The 27,204-nt window shown below is 42.0% G+C and overlaps 1 protein-coding gene across 6 annotated transcripts in view; it reads right to left on the reverse strand.

The window, feature by feature from the left end:
• SAMD12 (sterile alpha motif domain containing 12) overlaps window positions 1–27,204 on the reverse strand; it is a 394,456-nt gene that overhangs the window by 205,192 nt on the left and 162,060 nt on the right. For all 6 annotated transcript variants that reach the window (XR_004279492.1, XM_032315619.1, XM_032315622.1 and 3 more), the window contains exon 3: window positions 24,573–24,702. Coding sequence is in view for 5 of the 6 variants with exons in the window: in XM_032315619.1 (XP_032171510.1) it covers window positions 24,573–24,702 (130 nt within the window). In the remaining variant the exon portion in view is untranslated. The remainder of the gene's footprint in view (window positions 1–24,572; window positions 24,703–27,204) is intronic.

A 27,204-nucleotide genomic window follows, 5' to 3' on the forward strand; every position in this document is an offset into this window, starting at 1 on the left:
AGCCAAGCCTTTCCTGGCTTCCTGATGCACAGAATCAAAGAGGTATTACAAGTGGCCAATGCTTTAAGCAACTAATATTTGGAGTCTTTTGTTAAGCAGTGATAAATAATTGTAACGGTTCACTACATGTACGTGGGATCCATGCTACGATGACGTGGCACTGTGGACCCCACCACGTGGCTTGCTTTGGTCAGTGGAATGATAATAACTGTGACATAAGCAAGACTGGAGTTCCCCTCTCTCGCATCTTCACCACTGCTATGACAGATGCGCCTGGGCCAGTCTGCTGGTGGCAAGAGCCATGGCAGCAGAGGTCCCTGTCATTCCTGTCATCCTACTCAAGTCTGTCCTACACAAAGGAATAGCCAGCTGGCTCACAGACCAGAGAATGAGCCAAGAGCAGAAGGACCACTCATCAGATCTAGCCCAAATTGCCAGGCCATAAACTTGTGAGCTAATGGATTGTTCTACGCCATCCATTTGGGAAGTGTGTATGCCTGTTGTTAGGTACCTTCAGTAGCAAGAGATAACACCATGAGGATTTTCATTTCGAGGTACTTCTTTATTAAAAACACATTGTTTCTTTTCTTTTTTTTTTTACCATTTTTATTTATTTATTTATTTCCAGCATAACAGTATTCATTATTTTTGCACCACACCCCGTGCTCCATGCAATCCGTGCCCTCTATAATACCCACCACCTGGTACCCCAACCTCCCACCCCCGTCCCTTCAAAACCCTCAGATTGTTTTTCAGAGTCCATAGTCTCTCATGGTTCACCTCCCCTTCCAATTTCCCCCAACTCCCTTCTCCACTCTAAGTCCCCATGTCCTCCATGCTATTTGTTATGCTCCACAAATAAGTGAAACCATATGATAATTGACTCTCTCTGCTTGACTTATTTCACTCAGCATAATCTCTTCCAGTCCCGTCCATGTTGCTACAAAAGTTGGGTATTCATCCTTTCTGATGGAGGCATAATACTCTATCCCCAGGGGTACAGGTCTGTGAATCACCAGGTTTACACACTTCACAGCACTCACCAAAGCACATACCCTCCCCAATGTCCATAATCCCACCCCCTTCTCCCAAACCCCCTCCCCCCAGCAACCCTCAGTTTGTTTTAAAAACACATTGTTTCTAATCATACAGTTTTGTACACTGTTCCTGAAATACTTGGCATATTCAATCTAGTCTTTTTTTTTTTTTTAATTACTCCCCTTCCTTCCAGAATGTCCTTTGCCCTCTTTCTGCCTCTCCTAATCCTGCATATTCTTAGCAGCCTGGTTTAAAATTCTATAACCCTAGAATCAATCGGTGTCACTCTACCCCACAATAGCTTTACTTCTGGATTCGTGTAGAATTCACTTTCTATACCATCTTCTCAACAATTAACTGTATATTGCTTTGCAATGCTACTTCCCTCCTTTCTCCCTACCTGTATTTTGAGATCTCTGAAGGGGTGGTTATCTTGTGTCCTACTGCTTCTTACCATCCATCTCAACACCCTACACTGCATAGCCTAGTTTCATGCAAATAATAGGGGTTAAGTAGGAAGTCAAGAACACACCATAGCTTTGAAAGTTCTTGCACGGGTAGAGACAACAGAATACACAGTTTGTAACCGGGCTTATAACCATTCCTATCACAGGTATCCCTCGCTTTTCGAAAGTTCCCATTTAAGTCACTTCGCTTTTAAGAAAGACTTATATTAGTGTACCTGGTTTCCCAGACTGAAAGAAACCGGAGAGGATTTTCCCTTTACAGGAAAAAAAAAAAAAAGGCAAAAAGTGAAAATAGCATTCAGTGTTGGTTTTGCAATAGTCATTATAGAGCTCCGCCCCCTCACCCTCAACTCCTTCCCAGGGACCTACGCTCAGCATCACACTGCCAGAGCTCAGATTGGTGTCTGTGAGGATCTGTGCTTTATCTTGATTTATTTTGTGCCTCCATTAGGAAGAGGTGTCCTAAGGTATCAGAAAGCCTAAAAGAGGTGATTTCTTTGGATCTGAGAACGCTCAAAAATTTTTCTGTACGAATTAATAGTACTACTCTCTACTTTGCATCATTTCAGCTTAGGAAAGGTTTCTTAGGAACTTTCTACTTTCAGATAACAGGGGGAAACCTATACGTCAAATTTGAAAGAATAATAGAACTCTTTATGGGAGATAATTGAGCAATTTGGTACAGGGTCAAGGGGTGGGAGGGAAATATGCTGAAATCTTGAATGTTTTCAGTGAATCAGAGTCTTTATGGGTAAAAAGGTATTAAACAATTGTTGTCAGGCTTGACTATCTGCCAAATGACTGATCATAATGGCAGAGCCGCATTTCCTAACTTGGAGGTTTTGCAAGTCATTAATAGCCAATGCAACATTTACCAGGTGTTTGGTTAAAGCGTGCTTACATAAAGAGTTTGCAAATATTTATATTTCACAGAAATCCTCCCACTGTATTTAGAGTTAAAACAGAAGAATCATTTTCCTGTAAAAGATTGTATTTCTCATGAAAGAGCATTATTTTTCCAAAAATTATAAAGGGAAGTTACTCACTTTTTCTCCCAAAGGAAATTATCCCCCCAGGATAACGGGGAGGCTAAATTAGGACAAAGAATCACCTTCTCAAAACCACATTTTAGTGACAATTTACCATATCTGAATTTTTTTTTTCTTGAAAATAAAAAAAGCAATAGGAAATAATCTTCTAGCATTTATGGGAAAAAAACCAAAGTCTTCTTCATACTTCCATTTCAACTACAATAAGAGGAAGCCCAGTTATTATATATCCTCTTGCTTTTGCAAAAGGCGGCTTTCAGTGTCTCTTAAAGTCTGGATATAAGAGTCAGCTTAACCAGTCCTTACATCCAGACATTAAAAATGAGAATAAACAGGCATTCTATACTGAAATAGATTTATGTTGAAGGGACAGGGTTTGGAAGTGGGATAGGGGAATAGCAGAGGGTATGAGCAACCTCTTTCGCACCAAACATCAACTGGCACAACTTCTGTGGCAATATGAAATGGTAGGTTTGAATAACTCTATCCACAAAGAATGTTCTAATGGAAAGTACATGTCTAAGGCCCAGCTGTCACTGCTTTCATGCCTGAGTGGGAACACGGACCAGACTGACCACTCCCCTTACGTCCGGTAGGACACCTAACAATGAAGCTGATTAATTCATATCCAAGTATAACTTGACAAGATTATTTTAGAGATTGTAATTGGCTGGCTGCCGTCCTCCTTCGTGTCAATTAAGAGAGCAAAGCTTGCATATCAAAGGGAGAATCCCAGGCCGACTAAATGGATGGGTAAGAAAGGACCCATCAAAAGTCCAAGTCAGACCTGAGAGGTGAGTTACATTAGTTAGCTTGTGGGAGAGCTCCCCCTTGAGGAGCTCAAAACAAATGCAAAACTCAACAGAAAAATTACATCGACCATCGTTCTTGTCCTTCAGAAGAAAAGGCTAAATACTTCTTTAGGACAAAGAAAGAAAAATCCTTCACATATATTCTTGCCAAAGACTATTTTACTAAAGACTTTTTTTTCCCCTCTACCCAAGATATTATTTAACTGGTTCCTCTAACATGAAAGAAGACTCATATAATGAACCATACCGCCATGTTTGTTTTGTCTCCAGCCAGGACTCACCCTCTTCCCTACACTGAGAAAAACCATGGGGAGAAAAAAAAAAAAAGGTAAAAGACAACTCTGTTCTAAGGTATTACTTTTTTGGGTGTAGACTCCTACCAATAACTGCTTTACATTCTGAGAATAATGTGAGGGGTAAAAACAATAACAAACCCCAAACACTTACTGACCAGAGGTTAAGTAATTGGGAAAAAATTGGGCTGGGTGAGTATTTGAAGATTCTGCTTTATGTTCAAGAACAGCATAGCCCAGAGCTGACTCTGCTGAGGTTTTGAAAGAGAGAGGAAGAATGAAGTGATGTTCTAGTCTAGTGTCTTCAGCAACCATTCTCCTCCAGGGTAAACAGGCTCCTTTTCCAAGAATGTTTTCCGAATGAGCTATCCAATCTGCCCACAGAAGTCAAATAGCAAACCTCCAGGGCACATTCCACAGGCAGAAGGGGGCGACTTACAAGTCTGGATCCGCCCAGTTAGTGCTGGGACTGAGGAGCGGACTTAATCAGATCGACCTCCCCTGGGGCCGCGGATGATTCCAACAGATCTTCCCTGAAAGCTGTCTCAAAATCCCCATTTATCTAGCGGCAGCTTTACCCCTTGTCCTTTAAAGTTTTCGGAGACATTTCCCTCAGCGCAATGAAGAACAGACATCAATGCTCGGTGTTATAAAAGAAGAATAGGGTTTTCTTTCTATCAGATCAGGGCAGGTCAGTTCCAATAATAGTTTAATAGTTCCCACCGAAGTGGAATCAAGGAGGAAGTCTGCGAGATGTATTGTCCGTCTAAGTCACAGGATGAAGGCATTAAATGCTGGACATAGGGAAAGGCAGCAAATGTTGTACGAATGGATAGGAGCTTCATAATTATATTAACCACTTTAACCATTATTAACCATAATGATAAGTTAATCAGACCAGGGAAAGAATTCAGGACAAGGGGCATTAATTTTTCCCTACCAAGGCGTACTACTCAAATTCTGGCAAAAGATAATTGATGATACTACACTCCTACTTAGTATATACCCTCAGGAGTCAGCTGAAATCAAGGAAATCTTTAAACTTGGGCAAAATCAAGTAACAAAGACTGGGTCTCATCTAAAATAACACCGAGCTTGTTGAACAGAATGTTGCAGCTGCTAAATTTCAGATCGAAGGAATTGTCCTGCGTGAAAAATCAAACCATCTAGCAGTACAGAGTTTCATTCATTTGGGCTTGATTAGCCTGACCCTACCACCCAAGATAATAAGCATAAAGATACCAAAGGATAACCTTTAAGCCCCATTTAACTCTTTCAGGCTTCCCCCCTCCTCTTTATCTCTGTCCATCTCTCTTTCATCATTCAAATACTTAACATCTATATTTATTCCAAGACTACTATGTGTACTGTATTTCTGATAATATAAAAATCTGATCTTTATGATTCCATTACCTTTGTGCATTTTGACTTTTCAAAGTGTTCCCAGAGTATTAAAAAAAAGTTTTTTCATTTGACCAATCTGGGTAAACAAAAATGCATCCAATAAAATTTCCTAAATTTCACCTTTTTCTTTTTGGATTTGTTTTAATATGGAGCTAAACAGAATTAGGTTAATGAAGAGATATGGATATATGCACGTGGACTAAAAGAGATCCAGTTTCCCAGAAGTGACACATAGTTTATTCCTTCTTTAAAGAAGCCCAGTTTCGGGGCACCTGGGTGGCTCAGTGGGTTAAAGCCTCTGCCTTCAGCTCAGGTTATGATCCCGGAGTCCTGGGATAGAGCATCGGGCTCTCTGCTTGGCGGGCAGCCTGCTTCCACCCCCCCGCCTCTGCCTGCCTCTCTGCCTACTTGTGATCTCTCTCAAATAAACAAATAAAATCTTAAAAAAAAAAAAAAAAAAGCCCAGTTTCCTTCTCAAGCTTCTCTGTGTCTCCATTCTGGTAGTGTTGGCCATTTAGTGATTACTCAGCAAATGTTTATTGAGCAAATTAATGAGCACTAATATAAAGATAATTGAACAATTAGTAGGTAATGAATGATCTGCAAATTAGCAATTTATAATAAATTATGAATTATTTAATCTGTAAATAATTAAACATCAATTGAGGTAATGATAAATATTCAGTAAGGAAACAAATTACTAGGACGAAAAAGAAAGATTCTACTAAAAAATCCGAGGCCCAAACTACAGAATATTTGCAACGAAAAAGAAATTTTTTTTTTTTTTCAGGTACTGGAAACTGTAAATGAGCACCCAGATAAAACCAGATATACTGTGCGCAGGTCAGGTGATGGCACCATCTTGCGTCATCACCCGTCATTAACAAAGATGTCTTTAATAGCCGACTGCTCAACGCCCAATAGCATCTTACTGCTAAAACACCCTTCAGGGGTTTTCGACTCTAACTCCACCATTTTGCAGATGAGAAATCTGAGCCCCGATTGCAGATGTACGATCTGCCCAAGTTTACTTGGCTAGTACACTGCTGGCCTTCTTTCCAGACCTTCTTTTCTTCTGTCTTATCTGCATTCACTCCATCCCTATCTTTCCACTGACTACCCTGTGTCCTTTCTTTGCACTAGTCCACTTTTTGCGAACTGAGAGGTAGTGGATCGGAAATAAATGTGAGTATATGTATCACGCTTGTCCTTTTCTTTCTTTCTTTCTTTCTTTTTTTTTTTTTTTTACTATCAATCACCTTGGTGACCTGGTTTGACCCATAGTGGTGTATGCAACAATTGTTTCTACTGACGCTGCCACTAGGAAGTGGAGTAGTTCTGTTTGCAGAGTCAGTGTATTTCTTAGTCTTTTTCAATGTACTGAGAAAATCCAACTCAAGTGTGTGTAGTCAGAGGTGATAAAGAGGTAGGGATACAGACTACAAGAAGTTCTAAAAGCAAGCCAGCCAGCCAGTTTCCTAAATAAAAAGCAGAAAAAAACCAAAAAGAATAGTTTTCTAGCCAGGAAACAGGCTTTTGCCATTATAGCATCCAACATATGATCACAGGGAAAACATCAGTAAGACATATGTTTTTCCATAGTTTCTGGTCCATCTGTCCCTGACATTTTGCTAATTATCTCAAAAATGGGTTCTGGTATCATTTTCCTTTCTCTTCTATTTCTAGCTAAAGGTAACAATATTTCTTGGTGAATAACAGCTTCAGTATTACATGGTCTTGAACAACTGTGCTTGGCATAGACACATACCATTCTGGAGTTCCAAATCTCCCAAGACAATCTTCTCCTTGGTGTCAAAAATCCTCCCATACAGTGTGTGTGTTCTACAGCATAGAACAACAGAGCATGTTCTATAATAGAGAAATATGACTGCGGCTCCTGGGTGGCTCAGTGGGTTAAGCCTCTGCCTTCCGCTCAGGTCATGATCCCAGAATCCTGGGATCGAGCCGTGGGGCTCTCTGCCCGATACAAAGAAGGGGAGTCCGCTTCCCTCTCTCTCTGCCTGACTCTGCCTACATGTGATCTCTCTGTCAAATAAGAAAAAAAAAGAAAGAAAGAAAAGAAATATGACAATACTCAGCATGAAACAGGCAAAATGACGGGAGTAAAGAAGGCAAAACTTGCCTTGGACTGGAGCAAAGAACATAGCCTTAGGTGACAGGAGCTGAGTACTGCCATCTACTGGCCACGAGGTCTGGGTCAACTCTCTTCACTCCTCTGAGCTTTTAGATTCCTCATCTGAAGACCGACTCACACTTAGATCAACAGGGCTCTGAGGTTAGAGAACGTGTTTGAAATATCACTTCGCACATTTTAAGTGTGATACAAATGTCACTGGGAATTTTTTTTTTATGAGTAAAACAATCTAAGATTCTATGGATGTCACAGAATGGCAACCTACACACATTTAGGAAATTGCCTGGACATACAAAGTGGCTTTCCCTTTTCTGTTCTAGTTGTCAGGACCCGGGCATCACAGCATCCTTTCCCCTGAAGCTGTCTACGCTCGCTGGGAGAGAGGCTAGTCTTTGACTTGAATTTCGTGGGAGCATATTTTGCAAAAACAGAGGTAACTCTATCCTGCCCCCCTTTCCCTATGAGCTCAAACTGAACACCACAGGGAGTTTACTGCCAAATGGTAGATGGGAGGCTAAGATCCTTCTGGAATGACTACAGTGATCCCATCTCCCTCCCCCCAATACACCTCACTGTCCTCTGAAAGATTTACAAAGAAGGACACTGTGGCAACACACGACCTTTCGAAACTGCTCACACTATATTCTCCTCCCGGAAGGAATTCTAATGTCCTCTTGTCTTGTGTTGCCTGCCGCGTACCAACCACGGGGGAAAGACACTGAAAATTTAATGAATTTAAGAAAAGCTGCGCAAGCTTCTCTTTTGGAGGAGCCTTGGGGAAGAGGGAAGCAGACAGAAAGAAAACATTCAAAGAAATTACACTGCCCCCAAGGGTGGCATCTACAGAGGACAGTGACAGGGACTTGGAGATGTATTATTTTTCCGGTGCCCATTTAACTACTGGGCTGGTTTCACTACCGTTGCTGGCTATAACCAGGGTAAAGGTGAAGGGATGAGATCAATACCAGAGGCAAAAAAACTAGAGAAAGAAAACCGTGACTCCAGAATACAACAAAGAACGTAGGATGCACAGAGCCAGGGAGGGGAGGGGGTGTGAAAAAGAGAAGCATATGAAACCAGATTACACAAGTTGTCTGAAAAGCATAAATACATACAACATCCAGAGGATAACAGCCCAAGAAAATATTTTGCATTTAACTAAAATAGAAACATATTTGCCATATAATTTTCAGGCTATGCCACTCTCTAAGGTATGACTCTGTTCTTGTAAGTGTGCACAGACAACAATGAAAGGATACACCTCGAAATCTTTGGGATTACTTCTGGAATGTTAGAATCCAGGGGGGGATTTGTGCATGTTTCCCTTTTTCGTGCATGTATACTTTCTAATATTTCTACATTGAATATATAAAAAAGAAAAGCATACTTTTTTTTTTTTAAAACTATGACTTCTAAATTTCTTTTATCACCATCACTGAAAAAACATATTTGGGTACAGAGAGGAAGAGGTCAGAAAAGGAATCTACAGACCATAGGCTGTGGGCCAAATCTAGCCTACTGCCTACTTTTATAAATAAAGTTTAATTGGAACACAGACACTTCATTCGTTTACACACACAGGCAGAGTCCAGTTGTTGGGACAAAAGACCAGATGGCCTGCGAGGCCAAATGGCCCTATGTGGCTCTTTTTAAAAAAAACATTGCCAACCCCTGGGTGAGAAGATTCCTTTCTTTGCGACTGGAATATCCAATGCACATTATTAGCTGTGAGGAAGTCATACCCTCTGGGTCTCAGCTTCCTCTCACCTAAGCAGAAGGATAATACATCTTAGAGATGTCTTGAGGATTAAATGAGTTATGCATAAAAAGTACTTACTGCTGTGCCTGGCACATTCAGAAACGCTCAAAAACATTATTCTACCTATTACCTACTTCCTCCTAAACAAGGTACATTATTCCACTATTAGGTTAAACCTAATGAAACTGCCATTTTGTTGCTGAAATTGTTCGACACTGGCAATCTTATCGGGTTCAATGTCCCCCTACTTCACCACTCACTCTTCTCACTTCTCCTGTGTACGCCGTAATCTCCGAGACGGTGTCAGTGTCATTAAGGCAGTGTGGGGTTAGCTAATTTGCCAGGAAGAGATGAGAATAGAAACCTAGCACCGTTGCACCCAAATCCAAACAATGTGGATGTCTGAAACAAAAAGGCTGCACGTGTATTTTGCTCTGATACTCGTGAAACGCTGGCAAATTAGCACTTGCACGCACGGTATGACAGATTCCAGGCTCCTGCCCTGCTGCCCTAAACAGAAGCTTCTCAGATAAAGGATAGTCTTCCCATCCTCCAAAATAACACCTGTCTCTTGAGTTTCAGCAGACCCAGCAAGCTTCCACAACGCTGTGACAATCACTCTTGGCACTGAGCAGAAATCCAGACATCTCCTGCCATAATATCCATCGGAAGACCTGCCTGAAGGGAGCAGGGGACTCGGGATCCCACAAAATTTCACGAGTTCTGTCATTCACATGTGTACTTAAAGACGGCATTTTGGAGCTTAGTAGAGATCCAACATAGGAGTTCTTAAAAACAAAACAAAACAAAAAAAAAAGCAAAAACAAAACAAAACAAAAAAACCAAATGGGGCTTCTCCAAGAATGAGAGAGAAGGACACTTGAACATTAATGGAAGGAAATTATAAGAAGCTGCAGATAGAAAAGTATAAAATGAGCTTTAGGGAAAGGGGGCTGATTGGGAAACTGAAGGACAAATCAAGTATTTTTTTTAATTCTTATTTATTATTTTTTATTAACATATATTAATTTCTTCAGGGGTACAGGTCTGTGAATCATCAGTCTTACACAATTCACAGCACTCACCCCAGCACATACCGTCCCCAGTGTCCATAACCCAGCCACCCTATCCCTACTCCCCACCCCCCACCAACCCTCAGTTTGTTTCCTGAAATTAAAAGTCTCTTACGGTTTGTCTCCCTCCCTGGTCCCATCTTCAACGTAGATGAAGAAAGGCTTTAAGTTCAGTATTAAGCCTATCAAAGAAAGAACAAACTCTGTTTAATCCAATCAACACTTACTAAATGCCTATTTTAGGCCAGGCACTGGGTTCACACAGCTAGAGACAGTAAGAGAGACCAGATGTTATTTCTACCCTATAGGAGTTTCTGGGCTGCTGGAAGGAAGAGGGACATGTAACCACATAATGTTAATGTAACGGGATCAGTGTTCTAACAAGAACAGTGGTTATTCATTCACTGCAAAAAAAAAAATGCCAAGGAAATACAGAATGAAAAAATTAATTTTGCTTAGAAAGGCCCAGGGAGGTTAGGGAAGAGAGAAATCATTGGAGACGTTCAAGTTCACTAGGTGAACAGCGGGGCAGGAATGAGAGTGGTCTGCTGCAGTTTCGGGATAGGACGGATACAAGGAATGGCTGCAAACGAACCTGAGGGATGTTTATCAAGAACCTTATACACGGAGCTTAAGAATGTGGACTTTAGGGGCACCTGGGTGGCACAGTGGGTTGGGCCTCTGCCTTCGGCTCAGGTCGTGGTCTTGGGGTCCTGGGATCGAGCCCCGCTTCATGCTCTTTGCTCGGTGGGGAACCTGCTTCCCCCCCCTTTGCCTGCCTCTCTGCCTACTTGTGATCTCTCTGTCAGATGGCTAAGTAAACTCTTTAAAAAAAAAAAGAATGTGGACTTTACCCAGTAGGCATTTAGTCTCTTTAAGCAGGAAGAGACCTTGTCAAGTCTGATTTAAAGAGACAAAAGAACAGATGCTTTCCCAGAGAGCCATGGTGTAGGATCACAGGAGACCATTCATGTTGAGACTAGGGAAACCTAGAGCAGGAATGCCTAAGAGTAGCGAGGAGGGGACGTATACTGGATGCACCGGGGCTTCAAACTGGAATGCCACAGTAGAGGTGGAAAGTCTGAAGACTCAGAAGGAAAAGTGAGACAAAGAGAATTCTGATGTGGGAGTAGGGAGGGTCACGCAGGTGGGGAGAAGCAGCACAGGTTAGGGGACTGGCCTTGGGAGAGAGAATCTCTCTTCCTCAGAGATATAAAGGAGACCAATAAGAAGGGGGTAAAAATAGAGGTAATACTGCAGGGAGGAATGTTAAGAAAATTTGCCACCATTGGTAACTTCTCAGAATCATGAACAGGGAGAGAACGGTGGCTTTGCGGAAACAGAGCTACGCATATGTAGCACCACCGTAGAAGACTGGGAAAATGGAAAAGCCAGAGATCTGTCAAAGCAATAATCCAGCAGATCCGGACCCAGGATCCACTTGGGCCAACAACTCATACATTGGTGATCTCTCCCATCCGCACATTCCATTTTTTTCCAAGAGTGTTCTGAGCCTGTCAGTCCGCTCACCATTGGTGATGCTATTATCACTGATGGGTGGTGAATGACCTCCAAGGGAGGAAAATTTAGTTTCCTTAGCCTGACACTCATGTAGCCCTCAGACTACTCTACTGATCTGTCTCTACCCCCATCACTCATCCCTGCTCAGCTTACGAAACCCCAAAGGCTTTCAGGCTCAGGAATGGAGGAGCCCCAGTGTGGGAAGATGCAGCGTCACAAGCAATAGGGGGTGGCGAGGTCTATGGGTTAAAAGTGGTTACATTTTCTTGTTCTCTCGGGTCAAGCAAAATACACAAATACAACTTGGGATTTCAGGGACTTTCTCTTTTAAAATTGTACACAGGACAAATCCAGCCTTTTCCAAGCAGACTTCCCCATGGACCAGGCTCCTGGATATGAGCTCCTTCTGAAGACTTCTTTGGTGCTTACCCCCATGTTTCTTTTCTGTCATCACTCACTTGTACTTATAAGATGCAATCTTTCATAGCACAGAGGTCAGAACATGAGCTTTGGATTCAGATGCCCTGGAGGAAAACCTTGACTTTGCTATTTTTAGGTTTTTATGGCATAGACAAGAGACTTAAAGTTTTCTTTTTTCTTTCTTTTATTTTTTTTTTTTAAGATTTTATTTGACACAGAGAGAGAGAGACAGGGAGAGAGGGAACACTAGCAGCAGGATAGGAGAGGGAGGAGGCGGCTTCCTGCTGATCAGGGAGTCTGAGGCCACACTCCATCCCAGGACCCTGGGATCATGACCTGAGCCGAAGGCAAACACTTAACGACTGAGCCACCCAGGAGCCCCAAGACTGAAGTTTTCTGAGAGACATTTTTCTCATTTGTAAATTGAAATACTACATGGGTTACTGTGACAATAAATTAAATAATGTACGCAAAGTACTTACTTAAGTACTCAAATATTTTTAAAAATAAGAGTTTTCTTCAACCATATATTTTTATTTATATTTATTTAACAATGAAACAAAACTATATACATGCATATACATATATATGCATATATTTGTAAACATAAATATTTATTATATTTAATTTTTCCCACCCTTAAGAGCCCCAGGGTGCATGGGCAGAACCTCTGTCATGGCATTCCATGGGGGGACTGGGAATCATGCCCTTTAGAAGCAATCCAAGGGGTGCATATTTATATTATTAAATAATAAAACAAAACTACACACATATATATATGCATATATATGTACACACATTTACATAATGCTTTCCTATTTGAGAAGTGATTTCTATACTCTCCTTTGCTTCTTATAAACCTATGTATGAAGTCCATACAATCACAGACCAGTAATAACAATTAGTAGCAACTTTGTAAGGTACACTTTATAATATTTTTGAGAAAGGGAACCTGATCCTCAGGGAGGTGAAACAGACTTTGCCAAGGCCACACACACAGTGACTAAGAAGTGGCGGGGACTCCATCATGGGTCTCTACAGTCTAGGCTTTCTCTAATCTTTCATAACTATCCAAGACAGGAAGCCTGCCAAGAGCGATTAAACACTCAACACTCACATTATTCCAAAGTTGGTACGGAAATTGAGAAATATATTTAATGAGACTCTGAAGGAGGAACATGAGAGCCCAAACACAATGGGCTAGAATGATATTGGCCAAGACCTCGAAGACAATTGAATTTCATCAAAACAGTACCACAGCATCTTGAACATAACCAATCCCATATGTGTGGACTTCTATTTCCTCCAACAAGAAATATGGTGCCACAGTCACCGTCGGTGATGCCATATGAAGGATGAGCGCCACTGCTCCACGTAGCGGATCGCCTCCAAAGGGCATATTTCCCAGTCCCCCCATGGAGTGTCATGAGAGAGGTTCTGCCCACGCACCCCGGGGGTCTTGAGGATGGCAAATCTGACTTGACAGGATGAGTACGCAGGGTAATAATGTTCAAACAGGGACTGGGAGCAAAATCAAGGGAAGGGGATCTCCCATTTTGCAACCTGACCTCAGTACTTCCCCAACAGCATAAAACAAAATCAAAACACAACAAAATAGAGTCATCAATTAAAAAAAAAAAAAGAATGAAATGGACACAGAATCTGAAAAGCAAATAGACTTCTCCAAACAGATCGTGTTTCATCAACTTCACTTCTCTGGCAGAGCAAAAAGCTCCGCGCTCAGAGTGAGTGACAAAGGAAACGGAACTTTTGGTCATATTGAGTAAAATGTGACTGTCTCAGAGGGGACTAGAAAGGTGCGAGTAAGAGGGAGACAAGGAAGAAAACCTGATTGAAAGAGAGAATGACACTGAGTCTGTGGCTATTAAAACTTCATTGAGCTCCTGAAATTTGGAGTAGGAAATAAGCTAAAAGGGTGAGCTTTAAAAAAAAAAAAAAACAACAGGGTGTATCCTGTTCATTTCTGCCCCCACCCCCCATCTGTGAGGCCACCTGCTGGACTTTCCGTAAGAACAGTCTCCTGTTCTCCCCTAGTAATGTGACAGCGAGAGGTAGCAGTTACTGAGCCCTCACCACGTGTTGGGCACTGTCAGAAACATTTTCTAGGTGGAACTCCTCTCGCCTGCTGCCAGCCTGTGCGGTAGGTCCTGCTGATGTGAAGGACTCAGCCACCACACTCACCCTGCCTCACCCACTACACTCCTAGCTGGGCTTCCACTCTGTCCCAGTTTGCAGAAGGAGCCTCAGGCACACAGAAAGCCACCAAGACACACGGGTAAGGTGTCAGGGGTTTCCTAAAGCAGGATGGTCCCGTAAGTTTCAACTTCGTTAAGAACCCCTGGCAGGCACTGGCATTTTGCAGGTCTCAGAAGCCTTTGGTTTGGGACTGTTAGAGGGTGCCAGCCGGGCGAAGGAGCAGGCTATCTGGCGGGCAAGGGGACGGCTGGATAAGGGTGCAGGAAGCTTGCTCCCGACCCCAGCCCCGCACTCCCTGGCTGTGATAACCTGGGCAAACCTTCCAAGTCTCATTTCCCAAACCACAGAACCTACAAAAGTAGTGAGGGGCAGGGGAGATCACCAAAGAACAACTGAATCTCGCTGCAAGTAAAAATCCTCTCCCTTGCAGGAGTCGTCTTAATTAAGTCGATGCAACTGGTTAAAAAAGAAAATCCTTCCAGTTCTTTGAGGGATGAAACGAATAGTTCACTTGGTGACAAACCCCATTCTTATCTTTTCAAGTAGAATATTAGATAAATGCTGTATCTAGAATATCAAAGTCCCCTTAAGAGCAGTAGTTTCCATACACAAGCCTGCAAAGTGGCACCGTTCTGTGATGAAAATGGGAGAAATATGTTTCTTAAAATGAAATATATCGTATTTCTTTTCTTTTTAAGATTTTACTTATGTATTTGACAGAGAGAAGGATCACAAGTAGGCAGAGAGGCAGGCAGAGAGAGAGGGGAGAAGGAGGCTCCCTGCTGAGCAAAGAGTCCGATGAGAGGCTCGATCCCAGGACCCTGAGATCATGACCCAAGCCAAAGGCAGAGGCTTAACCCATTGAGCCACCCAGGCACGCAATTTATCGTATTTCTAAATGAGATTTTGTGTGTTAAGATTTGTTTGGTTTATAAAATATGGTGGGGAGGGGCGCCTGGGTGGCTCAGTGGGTTAAGCCTCTGCCTTTGGCTTGGGTCATGATCTCAGGGTCCTGGGATAGAGCCCCACCGCAGGCTCTCTGCTTGGCAGGGAGCCTGCTCCCCTCACCCCCCATCTCTGCCTGCCTCTCTGCTTGCTTGTGATTTTTTTTTCCTCTCTCTCTGTCAAATAAATAAATAAATAAATAAATCTTTAAAAAAATGTGGTGGGGGTAATTTTTAATTTAAAAGAATGAATGAGTAAAATACTAAGGTGGAAACTAGATGCTACTGCAAAAATATCTCCTGAAATTTAATTCATCTGTGAAACCCCCAAAGCCCTGGTGCACAAGTGTAGCTCAGACAAGAAGAATCACAGACAACAGAGCTGTCCTCTTGCCTGATGTCATCTTCCACCAGCTGGTGAAACCCTATCTCTCTTTGTAAGAACGTTCTGCTATCTTCAGATTATTCTTTCAGGGAAAAATGCATAAAGTGGATTTTCACACTCAATTTCTTTATATAGAACATATACATTTCCTTATATATATTTGTTACGCTGTATTAGATTGTTATATATTTATATCTATATTCTTATAACATAGATGAATATAAAACCTATCTCCCGTCTATCTTCATTTTTTTAAAGATTTGAGAGAGAGCGAGAGCATGTGTGCACACAGGGTGGGCGAGAGGGAGAATCTCAAGCAGACGCCACACTGAACACAGAGCCCAACTCGAGGCTCCATCTCAGGACCCTGAGATCATGACCTGAGCCCAAACCCATCATTGGCCACTCAACCGACCGTGCTACCCGGGGGCCCCTCTTCATCGTCTCTAATATAAGTGATCCTACAGCCCGTATGGAAAGACACAGGATGACATTTTCATTTTTTCCTTTTAAAAAACACTTTGCCATTTTAGAAAATTTGGAAAGCACACAAGTCTCCCCAAACCAACTCTGAAATATGATTTACATACAACACATTTCACACATTTGAAGCACCACATAGAGAACTACTGACAGAGATATAAAGCATTTTCACGACCACAGAAAGTTCCTTTGGTCCTCTGCACCATCTCTGCTCCACATCTCAACCCAAGGAACCCCGATGGCCATCGCTGCCAATTTTGTTTGAGAATCTCACACAACGGAGTTGCACTGTAAGTACTCTTTGTTTCCTGCCTTCTTCCACTCCGCACAGCGTGAGGTTCTTTCCTGTGGCACGCATCACTAGTAGGTTCCTTTCTACTGTCAAGTAGTGTTGATGTGAATACAGCCTTCTTTGTTTATATCCACGCTACTCTGGAGGGACCTAAGAGTTGTTCAGAATTTTTGTCTTACTCTGAGTAGCACTCCTTTGGATATTACTGGACTGGAATTTTTATGAATCTATGTTTCCAATTCTCTTGTGTAAATACCCCAGAGTAGAACTGCAGGATCATTTAATAATTGTGTGATTAACCACGTAAAAACTTTATAGTTTTTGAATCGGGTGGTACCACATTATACCTGATAACAGTCTATGAGAGATCTAGCTGCTACACACATTTGGCAAGCCTTAGGACTGCCGGTCATTTGAATTTTAGCCATTTTACGGAGTATGAAGTGGTATCTCACTGTGGTTTTATTTGCATTTTCCTGGTGATAATGTCACTTAGTATATTTTCATATTTTATAGTATTTATTGTCCATTCTTTTATCTTCCTTGTAAACTGCCCAAATCTTCTGTCCATTATTATTGGAAATCTATTCTTCTAGAATAGATCTATAAATAAATCTATACTTCTATAAATAGAAGAATATAAATAGATCTATAAATAAATCTATTCTTCTAGGTTTCAGGATGATGATCTGTCTTGGGAAATCAGGTTTTTGATGGGACCCAGCAAAGTCATGTTTTTGTCTAGCTTATTCTTCCTGTAAAGATTGTGGTGATGACATCCATTCTCTTCACCTATCAGAGCTAAAATGCGAAGCCTTCTGCATCTGGTGAAATGATCAGATGACTTTCTGCATTTATTCTATTAATGTAGTGAATCAAGCTGAATTTTCAAAAACTTAACCTTGAATTCCTATGTGCACATGATTACAACAGAGTATCGTTTTTGTCAATTGCTAGAAATTAACTTGTTTGTATTTTGTCAAGGTTTTTAGATTTAGGCTGATGGAGGATATTGGTCTACGCCATACCACTCTTGTAGTACCTTTGTTAAGTATTAGTGTTACAGTTATTCTGACCTTAGGAGTTTAGAAGTGCTCCCCTTTCCCTGTCTTTCCTGAAAGAATCTGCATAGGTTTGATTAATGATTATTTGAATTCGTTAGAAAAGCCTTCCGGGCTTAGGTTGTGTGTGTGTGTGTGTGTGTGTGTGTAGTTCTAACTCAAAATTTATTAAGAGCTATGTGGCTATTTAGATTTTCTAGCTTTTAGTTAGTACTAAGTTATGGTTTTTAATGAATTTGTCCATTTCATCTAAGTGTATTGGCATAAATGTGTTCATACTCTTATTACTTTTAAATGTATATAGAAAATTTAATGATGCCCCCTACTTTCTTTCCTGACATTGTCTGCTTTCCTCTTTCAGTCTAGGAAGATGTTTACCAATTTTGTTATCTCTTCAAAGAATCAATTTCTCCTTTGTTAGTTTTCTTTACTGCTTGTATGTTCGTCTCACCAATTTCAGCTCGCTCTTTTGGATTATGTGCTCTTTTCTAATGTCTTAAGGTAAACATTTAATTTACTGATTTCAAGTCTTCTTTTAATAAAGGCATTTAGTGAAGCAATTTTCCTCTAAGTTGTACTGTAGCTGCACAACACCAGTGTTTGGAATATTCATGTTTCTATTATTATTCCGTTCAAAATATTTTCTCATTTCTGCTGTGGCTTTTTTTCTTCACTCATGCGGTTCTTGGTTGTGTGTGAAGTTTCTAAATATTTGGGATTTTCTGGCTATCTTGTAAAAGATTCCTAATTTAATGCTGTGTGGTCAGAGAATATGCCCTGGAAGACTTCAGTGCTTTGAAATTTGTTGAGATTTATTTATACCCTTATGTGCAGTACATCAGGAACTTGAAAAGGATGTGTATCCTGAAGTTTTGGGGGCAGAGTATTCTGTTTGGCATGTGGTAGCAGCTATGTAAATTTTTTTTCAAATATATGAAGTAACTGTGATTTAACAAATACACAGAAAGGGGCTCGCCAAGGGGCTAGAATGGAACTCTTTGGGGAGCAAGGAGGGAGCTGGTAGAGCCAGACTGAAGAGGACAGGAGGACTGTAACAGGGAGCAAGTACCCAGCTGAAATGGGGTGACTGATGCAAGCAGAATTAGAAAAGGCAATCTGTAAAAGAGAACTAGGGCATGCCTTCTAGAAGGAGAGGAAGCAGCAGATAAGATGGGGTGGAGGGGAAAAATATTCAGGGAAATCCCATCAGATGGTCTATACTTTCTCAGTGTAGCCAAAGGAGGACATCTTTTAAAGACGGAAGGAACTTGGGAGCAGGTATCTTGAGGTCTCCTAACAACAGCCTGTTGGGATAAAGGAAAGGATGCGGGGTGGGGGGCTGTGCCATGGCTCCACTGGGCTGTGCCATGGCTCCACTGGGCCTGGCAGCAATAATCTTTCCTGGGGGCTTTTCTCAGCAAAGGTTTCTAACATGGGAACCTAAATGGGACCTACAAGTGGGTTTTCAGTTAAACCTCAGCAGAGCTTTCTAATCATTAAAGTTTTCACCTATCGAGGTGACAAGTCCTACAACAGGGCTCACTTTGGGTAGCAAACAATTGGTCTGCAGACCTAAATGATGTTCTCCGAAAAGGTTTATCAGAAATAAAGCTGATATTCTGGCCTCCATTTATACTTTTTCATTCAAAGGGGTATTCTTTTTAATTGACCTCATAAAATCCAGGATGACCTGTAAAGCCCTTTTCAGTATTTAAAAATCTATTATCCTGAATCATCAAGACTGTCCAATTCAGCACCCCCGGTTTAAGAAAGCTGAGGAGGGGGCGCCAGGGTGGTTCAGTGGGTTAAGCCGTTGCCTTCAGCTCAGGTCATGATCTCAGGGTCCTGGGATCAAGTCCCACATCTGGGCTCTCTGCTTGGCGGGAGGCCTGCTTCCCTTCCTCTCTCTCTGCCTGCCTCTCTGCCTACTTGTGATCTCTCTCTGTCAAATAAATAAATAAAATCTTAAAAAAAAAAAAAAGCTGAGGAGTGTCAAGGTGATGTTAGTAAGCTTTCCATCAAAAGGGGTTAAAAACAATGCTATTGTTGGGAAATTGCAGGAAACAGGCCCTGATGATGTCAGAAACTTTGCTATGCAGATCTAGGCTGCTTGAGGTTTAATAAAAAATGTAGAGCAGTTCATACAGATGAGAAATGTAACAAAACACAAAGACAGAGAAAACACAATATCCGGAGGGAAACCAACAATGGCAAGAAAATGCACAGCTGCGGTGCTGAGATAGTTACATATGCCCATGCTTCATCTGGCTACACTGGATTCTAATAAGTAGGATGCTCACAGGTAGATCACATACAGTAACCAATCATTCCACTAATTCTGATACCTACATACCCCACTGCTTTCTATGGGTAACATAATAAAGACAAGGAAGACAATAGCAGAAGGGTAAAGGTGTGGAACAGCTCAGAGAAACCGGAAACATATCTTGGAAGGGAATAATGTTAGTAAACACACAGATCCACAATCCAAAGGTCTAAAAGAGAGAGGTGTCCCTTGTATTCAATAGCGTAAGCAGAGCTGCCTAATTTCGGGGTGCTACATCTCAGCAGAATATTCTGAAAAGAGGAAAGAGGCAGCGGGGCGGGGTGAGAGGGTGATGGAAGCACAAAATGAACCAGAAATATATTCATTTATTTCTCAGGAGGCCCCTGGGAAATAGTACAGATCAATACTGACCATTTGCAGGGGAATTCATAGGATAAATATTCCTGCAGAATCCTGGACATCTAAAGCATGTCCATCACTATGCCACAAAGCAGACTACGTGGAAACCTTTTCCACATTCAAAATGGCTTTTAAAGATATTTTATATTCTGGGGAACTCTGAGTGCTTCACCCATAAAAATACGTCTTTCAAGTTGGCAGGGGTAAGAACCCTTTCCAGATGGAGAACTTGATGCTGAAGGAGGTAAACTCACTTTAGCAGCCACGGGAACAACACAAGGCACAGCCAGGGGCTGAAATCGCCTCCAACCTGAAAATATTCTTAACTGTGCATAAAAGAGAATCTGAAAGTTGCCTGTGAGCTTACACCTGGCCCCAGCAGAGCTTCCTCATCAACATTCCGAGCCGGCCTCAGAAAGCTGGAGAGAGAATCTTGCAAGCACAGGAAAACAGACAAATTTCTTTCCTTCAAGCCTAATCTGATGATTTAAATCTATCTATCCTAATGCCTCTCAGGTGTTCTAACCATCTTATGCCTTTTAAGAGCTCTTCTGCAGGGAGGTAACACGAGTAGCTTTTCTTCTGATTAAACACAACTGCCACAAGATAGCAGGTGCCGTCTGGACACGAGGAAATTCTCAAATTCCACCAGGAAACTTGCAAGAGGTTTTGAATGCTCACATACTGAAACATATCTTAATGTTTCTTAGACTTCAGAGAACATGGGGGGTATGTTTGTGTAGAATTTAATGTCCTCCAAAGAAAGGCATAAAAAATATTAATATAGTGGACTTGCGGACAAAAACATTACAAAAAAACAACACTACTGAAGTTAAAACAGGGGAATTTTCAAAAAAAGATTTAAATCTGGACTCTCATCAAATACAAAAATGAACACATTTAAGATTTTTTTTTTAACTCCTTAGTGAAGAAACCAGTAACTCTTAGAACCAGGAGAAAGATACCATGAAGGAGAATCCTAACAGCACACACTCATCAATCACGGAGGGTAAAATGAATGCATAAATGGCAGGCAGAACTCACCTTTTCGCAGTGGCTAGGAAAACCAACTGAATCTCCATGGGACAGAATTTACATATCTACAACGAGGATTATTTTGTATTGCTATCAGTTAGCTACAACTTACCGAGTTGTAAAAACAGCACTGTCGAATTAGATAACCCCAAATGGTCTGCTACTGACGATGCATAATTTCTCACGGAAGAACAATTTTTTCCCTGCACAGATCGCTGACCGTCTTATTTATTGCTGTATTCCCCAAACCCAGTACCAGGTAGATGCTCCATAAATACCTGCTAAATGGATAAATGTCTACTATGTATCAGGCACTAAGCTAGGCTCTTCATGGGCATCCTTCCATTTAATTCTCCCAACACCCTTTAAAATAATCATTCTCATTTCACTGATGAAAAACCAGCTCGTGCGATGTTGTACAGCTATTACTTGTCAAAGGTTGGGGGCGGAGGACGAGCAGGGAGGATCTGACTCAGGTCTGTGAAAGCCCCTTTTCCCTTCTTCTTTCCATTTCATATGTCCTTTTTCTTTGCCATGGCTCTACCACCTGCCTCTAAGTTAAGGGACTGCTTATAGGTTACACTGTAACAAACACACTTGCTTGATGAGCACGATACTGGAGATCTTGCTTTGAGAAAAAGAAATGAACAGCAACACTCAAGAGAATTTAAGCATAAGGAAGAGACACTGAATGTCTTCTTTGCAAGCCTGCAGATAAGCACGGAATACTGACCAGCCCAGACTACCCACCCCAGCACCACCCCATTCCACCCCACCTAGGTTCTCACTTTCCAGCTTTCAGGATAACAAAGATAGATGAAGTCAACTGTTTATATGTGTTGTTTATATGTGGTGTTCGTTTTCACAAAGATCGGAAACTGGTCCACTTAGGAGATCAGCAGCAGCCCACGTTCAACGCCAGTTTCCTAGGACCATGGACTACTTTCACAGCGAGGCTAGAAGACAGGTACCATCTCCCTTCTGCAGAAAAAGAAAGCTGAAGGGCACCAGGAACCTTCACGAAATTGCACGGCAAAGCTGCAGCTCCAGGCTTTGACCTGGCACTTGTCACCACTCTCAGCATCCACTATTTACCAGGCCTGGTGAAGTTGGCCTGTCACCGCAGGTCTTAATTTTTCACAAACCTCTTTGCTCTGTTTTTCACAGACTAGCCTCCAAAGGGTGCAGAGACCCCTGCCAGCTTCCAGTGCCCTGGGGCTGGGAACTGCTGGTTGACTCCAGTCCTATTTTCTGGCCATTTGGCACTTGTGACCACCTGAGTATTTCACTTTCATTCTTGGAGAGGCAGTGGGGGCAGAGAGCAGGGGAAGAGAGTGGTTTTCTGAAGCCTCAGATAGTGAAAGGTCAAAAAGGTATAGGCTGGATGTTTGTGTGAATTCCTTCTCTCTGCTCCCTAAGCCCCCAATGCTTTTCTGCTTTCTCTTCTTGCCTGAAAGCAGGCTGCCCTTAGAACGAATAGTATGTTTTTAGATGCCTCCAGATGCGTCTTGACAAGAATAGCAAAATGTTCGCAGGTAGACGGTGCCAATCAATGGCCAACTTAGTGGGTCACTTAATGTTATTTCATTTTAATCTTCACAACTCCCGGAGACAGATAATTATCTTTGTTTTGGAAATGGGGAGTGAGGCTGAGTAGCTCATCTAGCTTAAGCAGCATACCTAAGATTCCAAGAAGTTCAGATTGACTGTATCTGTGGTGTTGCCTGGAGACCCAATGGGCCACCAAAGCCATAGGACAGCTGTTCAAAACCTGTATCTCAGCCCACATCCTCCTTCTTCATGTCACGTAGCCCAAAGCCTTGGGAAGTGGTATACCATGGACTCCAAGCCACGAAGTATGAGATTTCTATTTCTAAGGGAGGGAACGCTCCTCCTCTACAAACCACTATAAATGCCTACCCTTCCCTCAAGGGCATCTCGCAATTCCCGCTCATAATAAAAGATAATACTACTTTCAAATAAGATCACGAAAAGGCTTTGCCATTATTCTATCACACAGGTATTAAGAAACATTAAGCACACATTATCGGATGAAAACGACCATAATCAGCCAAATGGTGACTAACTGATTGATTGCTTTTAGGGCTGGAATAACTGACCCTGGATGGGATTTTCTTATATTCTTAAGGGAGAGACTAAGAAAAAAAAAATTAGACACTCAGAATCTAAACAACGTTCCGACACTGCCTTCACAATTTTAGGAATTTCATCTAAAAAGCCATTATTCCAGTCGGCAATAGGGGAAGCAAAAATGCATTAAGGACAATTTTAATCCTTAAGTTAGGAGGATTTCACTCTCTGTTAACTCATCTTGAGCTATACTTGAGTGTGTTCCTTACATTTTAAAACATTACCAATTTGATCAGCAGGAATCTAGGGTAACCTTGCTCACCATTCTTTTATATTAAAACCTGCTTTTCCTAATGAAGCTTTCTTGCACAATTTGAATATGTCGAACAGACATAAAGGGATCTCCTTTAGTTGACACACCCATATCAACCCAAAACACATACCCTCTCTCGTCCCTTTGGCAGTCTTTAGTGTACCCAAGGGTGCCAAGGAACACACTTTGAAAACCACTCAGCTGAGAAGGTGGCTAGACCCACAGGGCTGGGCTACTCAAGAGCAAGTCACTTTCCCACTGGAAGAATAGATTTCTCTTAGAGAAACGGAAGAATCTGGACTTGAATCAGGACTTCTCAACATGTTTTTCCCTCTGACACACGGTGTTGGTGCACAGAGTGTGTTCTTTAGTCCAAACGTTCAGGGCTTGCGAAGGGGGAGGAATGCTGCCGTATCCCCACACACCCTCAGGGCAGGAGGCCAGGCGAGGTCTGGGGAAGACCCTCTGACTGTGATAGGCTTCTATGGTGGTCCCAACCACTCCTTTTTACCTTCCCTCTTCTCCCACTGAGATGCATGATCCTAAGGGCTTTTGCAATTCATTATACTGTCATAGTTTCTGCTTCTAAGTGCTTCTTGACCTCCACTTAGAATATTCAAACTTGCATCTGAATGGAATCCTCATTTTTGTTTTGAAGGCATTCCTCCCAGGGGCAGTAAGTAAGCATTATCTTATTCACTCCAGAACTTTCTCATTTTGAAATCTTTCCTACTTAGAACATCTAATCCTGATCCTACAACCTGGCTAATTTGAAAGACTTTCTCCCCTTCTTTTCTCTAGGATTGGTACACACATCAATCTCCAGAGTTCTCCAACCCTTTACGCCAATTCCCACGTACTTGTCCTGGACACTGGGAATCTGTGCTTCTCTAACTGCTTATGTTTATTAAGCAGCATAGCTTGCATGGATCTGGAATCCATCCTCCCTTTTAAAGTAAAGCCACGCCAGAAAATTTCTGCGGGGAGATGCATTTCACTGTAAGGGTGTGGGAAAGGCCACCGTGATGGGGAGAGGAAGAGAGAATCAAATATTTTGGATGCTGCATACTTTACCAGTAATGTCATGCTGTCTGAATGACTCGCTGTAGATCTGATACTGATTCGGACAATGTTTCTTCAGCCACTTGCAGACATCCTGTTGAGTCCACAGAGCCACTGGTTTCGACAGCTTCACCGTAGCCGACTATGAAGCAAGCAGGAAAAGGTCTGTTAATGCCAGCCCTATGTCTAGAAAGGCACTATTGTTAGAAGTCCTAGCATGTGTGGTCAAGGTTATAGGCTGGAATCCCTGGAGAGAAGTTTCTGGCTGTCTTCCTTCTAACCTCTACAGACCTTTTTCCATACCCCTGAAAACCAGAAGTCTAGATGGAGAAGACCTTGAAAATTTTACTTATTCTCAAGTGATCATCTCTACTGGAAAAAAAAAAATGCCCAGGAAGTAGTGTTTTCTGACCAATACTTCAACAAGAAGACACTGCTATTGTAAGCAATTAATTAAATTTTAGGGGTAAGACAGCTGCCCCCCAGTGGCCTTTCTCTGTACTCCAAGAAAGTGTCCATTTCTTGTTCCCTTCTGAGATCTCCAGTGTCTAGTGCAACATGGGCCCTGGCAGGTGCTAGTAATTATTTTTGGAATGCGTGTTGTTGGATTTAGATACCTACATACCATAAAGAAGGCAAGTTGGCCTGGGGGTGGTGGTGGTCCTGTGAAGTCTAGGTATTATGCCACAGTGGGGAAGCAAGAAGTTAATTCCACCCGTACGTGAAGAGTGGTAATAAGATAACAGGGTAGCTAAACCTGATCTAGAAGCCAACTCATCAAGGCCTATTAATGCTCACTAGATCTTTCAGGCATGGGTTTAGGAAACAAATCAGAGGTGCTGGGTACCCAGCCTGTGACAGAAGGCAGGTCACAGATCCACTCATTAATTAACAGGTGTCAGCTCTGTGCCAAGTGCTGGTCTTTCGCATACATCCCAGCCATTTAGCGGGTGTAAGACGAAAGCTTAGCTATATATATATGGAATATATATGGAATGATCTGGAATGATAAAAATATATGTTTATATTTTTATCATTCCAGATCATTGTTTGCCAACAAAATAGGATTATAATATCAAAAATTCTTTAAAGGATGTTAGGCCTTAAATATCACTGACTTTCTCACTAGGGATCATTTGTTTTTACTTCTCTTTCAGTCTTTCAGATTAAGGCCCAGGGAGAGTCTCAGTATTGTAGGACTATGATTCACTATCTTTCAAACACCTGCTAACATTTCTGACAAAGAGGGCTTGCTTCAGTCTCATAATCTTCATTGGAAAGCAACATATCTAACAACTGTTCAGTTTTATTTTGATTATATTTAAGTCTGCTTTGGTTTTATGGTAAATAAATTACGGTAAAAAATAAAATTTTCAGTAGTAATACCTAGTTTGCTTTTAAAACAAATGTGAGTTGTTTTTTTTTTTTTTTTTAAAGATTTTATTTATTCATTTGACAGACAGAGATCACAAGCAGGCAGAGAGGCAGGCAGAGAGAGAGAGGAGGAAGCAAGCTCCCTGCTGAGCAGAGAGCCTGATGCGGGACTCGATCCCAGGGCCCTGAGATCATGAACTGAGCCGAAGGCAGCGGCTTAACCCACTGAGCCACCCAGGCGCCCACAAATGTGAGTTTTAAAAGAGTTGGTCAATTATAGAAAAATGAAGAGAACATTGTACAAATAGATGGTAACAATAATAACAGAAGTGACATGCACGATTCACACTTGGGAAATGTAGTGCTCAGGTGTTTCTTGGCTTTATTAGTATATTTCCAATAGGAGGGTTCTTTGGATAAGACTTACAAAATCCTCACAAACAGTATTTTTTACTTGATGCTGCAGTAGTTTTTCTCACTCTTACTGTGACAGATGATTTTATACATGTCCCTATACACACAACCATACATATATCTATCTGCTTTTCCTTCATTGTGATTGGCATTCCTACACTGCTATCTGGGGTTGATGCTCCCTCTCTTGGAATTTCAACAAGGTCTGTGATGGTCCTGACCAGTGGAGCACAGTGGAATCCATGTGATCTACATGACTTCCAAGGCAAGGTCACAAAGAGACAGCTTCTGCCTGGCTCTTCCTCTTTGGCACTCAGCTTTGGAACCCAACCACATGCTGTGAGGAAGCGTAGACCACACGAAGAGACTAATGCAGAAATTCTGGCCCAGGCCCCAACTAGTGTTTCAGCTGACAGCCACCACCAACCATCAGACAAATGAGTGAACAAGCTGCAGATGTTTCCAGCCGCTAGTCTTGGAATCTTCCAACTGAGACTCCCAAACCCCACGACGCAGAGACAAGGTGCCCCTCTATGCCCTGAGTGAATTCCTGATTCATGTAACCCATGAGCATCATAGAAGGTTGTCTTTCACCACTAAGTGCAGGATAATTTGCTCTGCAACCCCAGTAACAACTGGAACACTAGGTTCCATGCTGGTGAGGACAGATCTGTTGTGACTGTGGTCCCAGAATGCCTTGCATTTAAGAGGCGCTACACAGCCACGATGAGTAAGTCAATGTATTAATGAAATAACCTGTCAGTGAATTTCAAGTGTAGCCCTTCGCTGCTCTCCACCCACTGTGTTGTGCTCATGTGGCTTCCAGTCAAACGTGTCAGCCCCTTCCTTCCACCTC

Source organism: Mustela erminea, chromosome 16, assembly GCF_009829155.1.
Source record: "Mustela erminea isolate mMusErm1 chromosome 16, mMusErm1.Pri, whole genome shotgun sequence".
Taxonomy (NCBI): domain Eukaryota; kingdom Metazoa; phylum Chordata; class Mammalia; order Carnivora; family Mustelidae; genus Mustela; species Mustela erminea.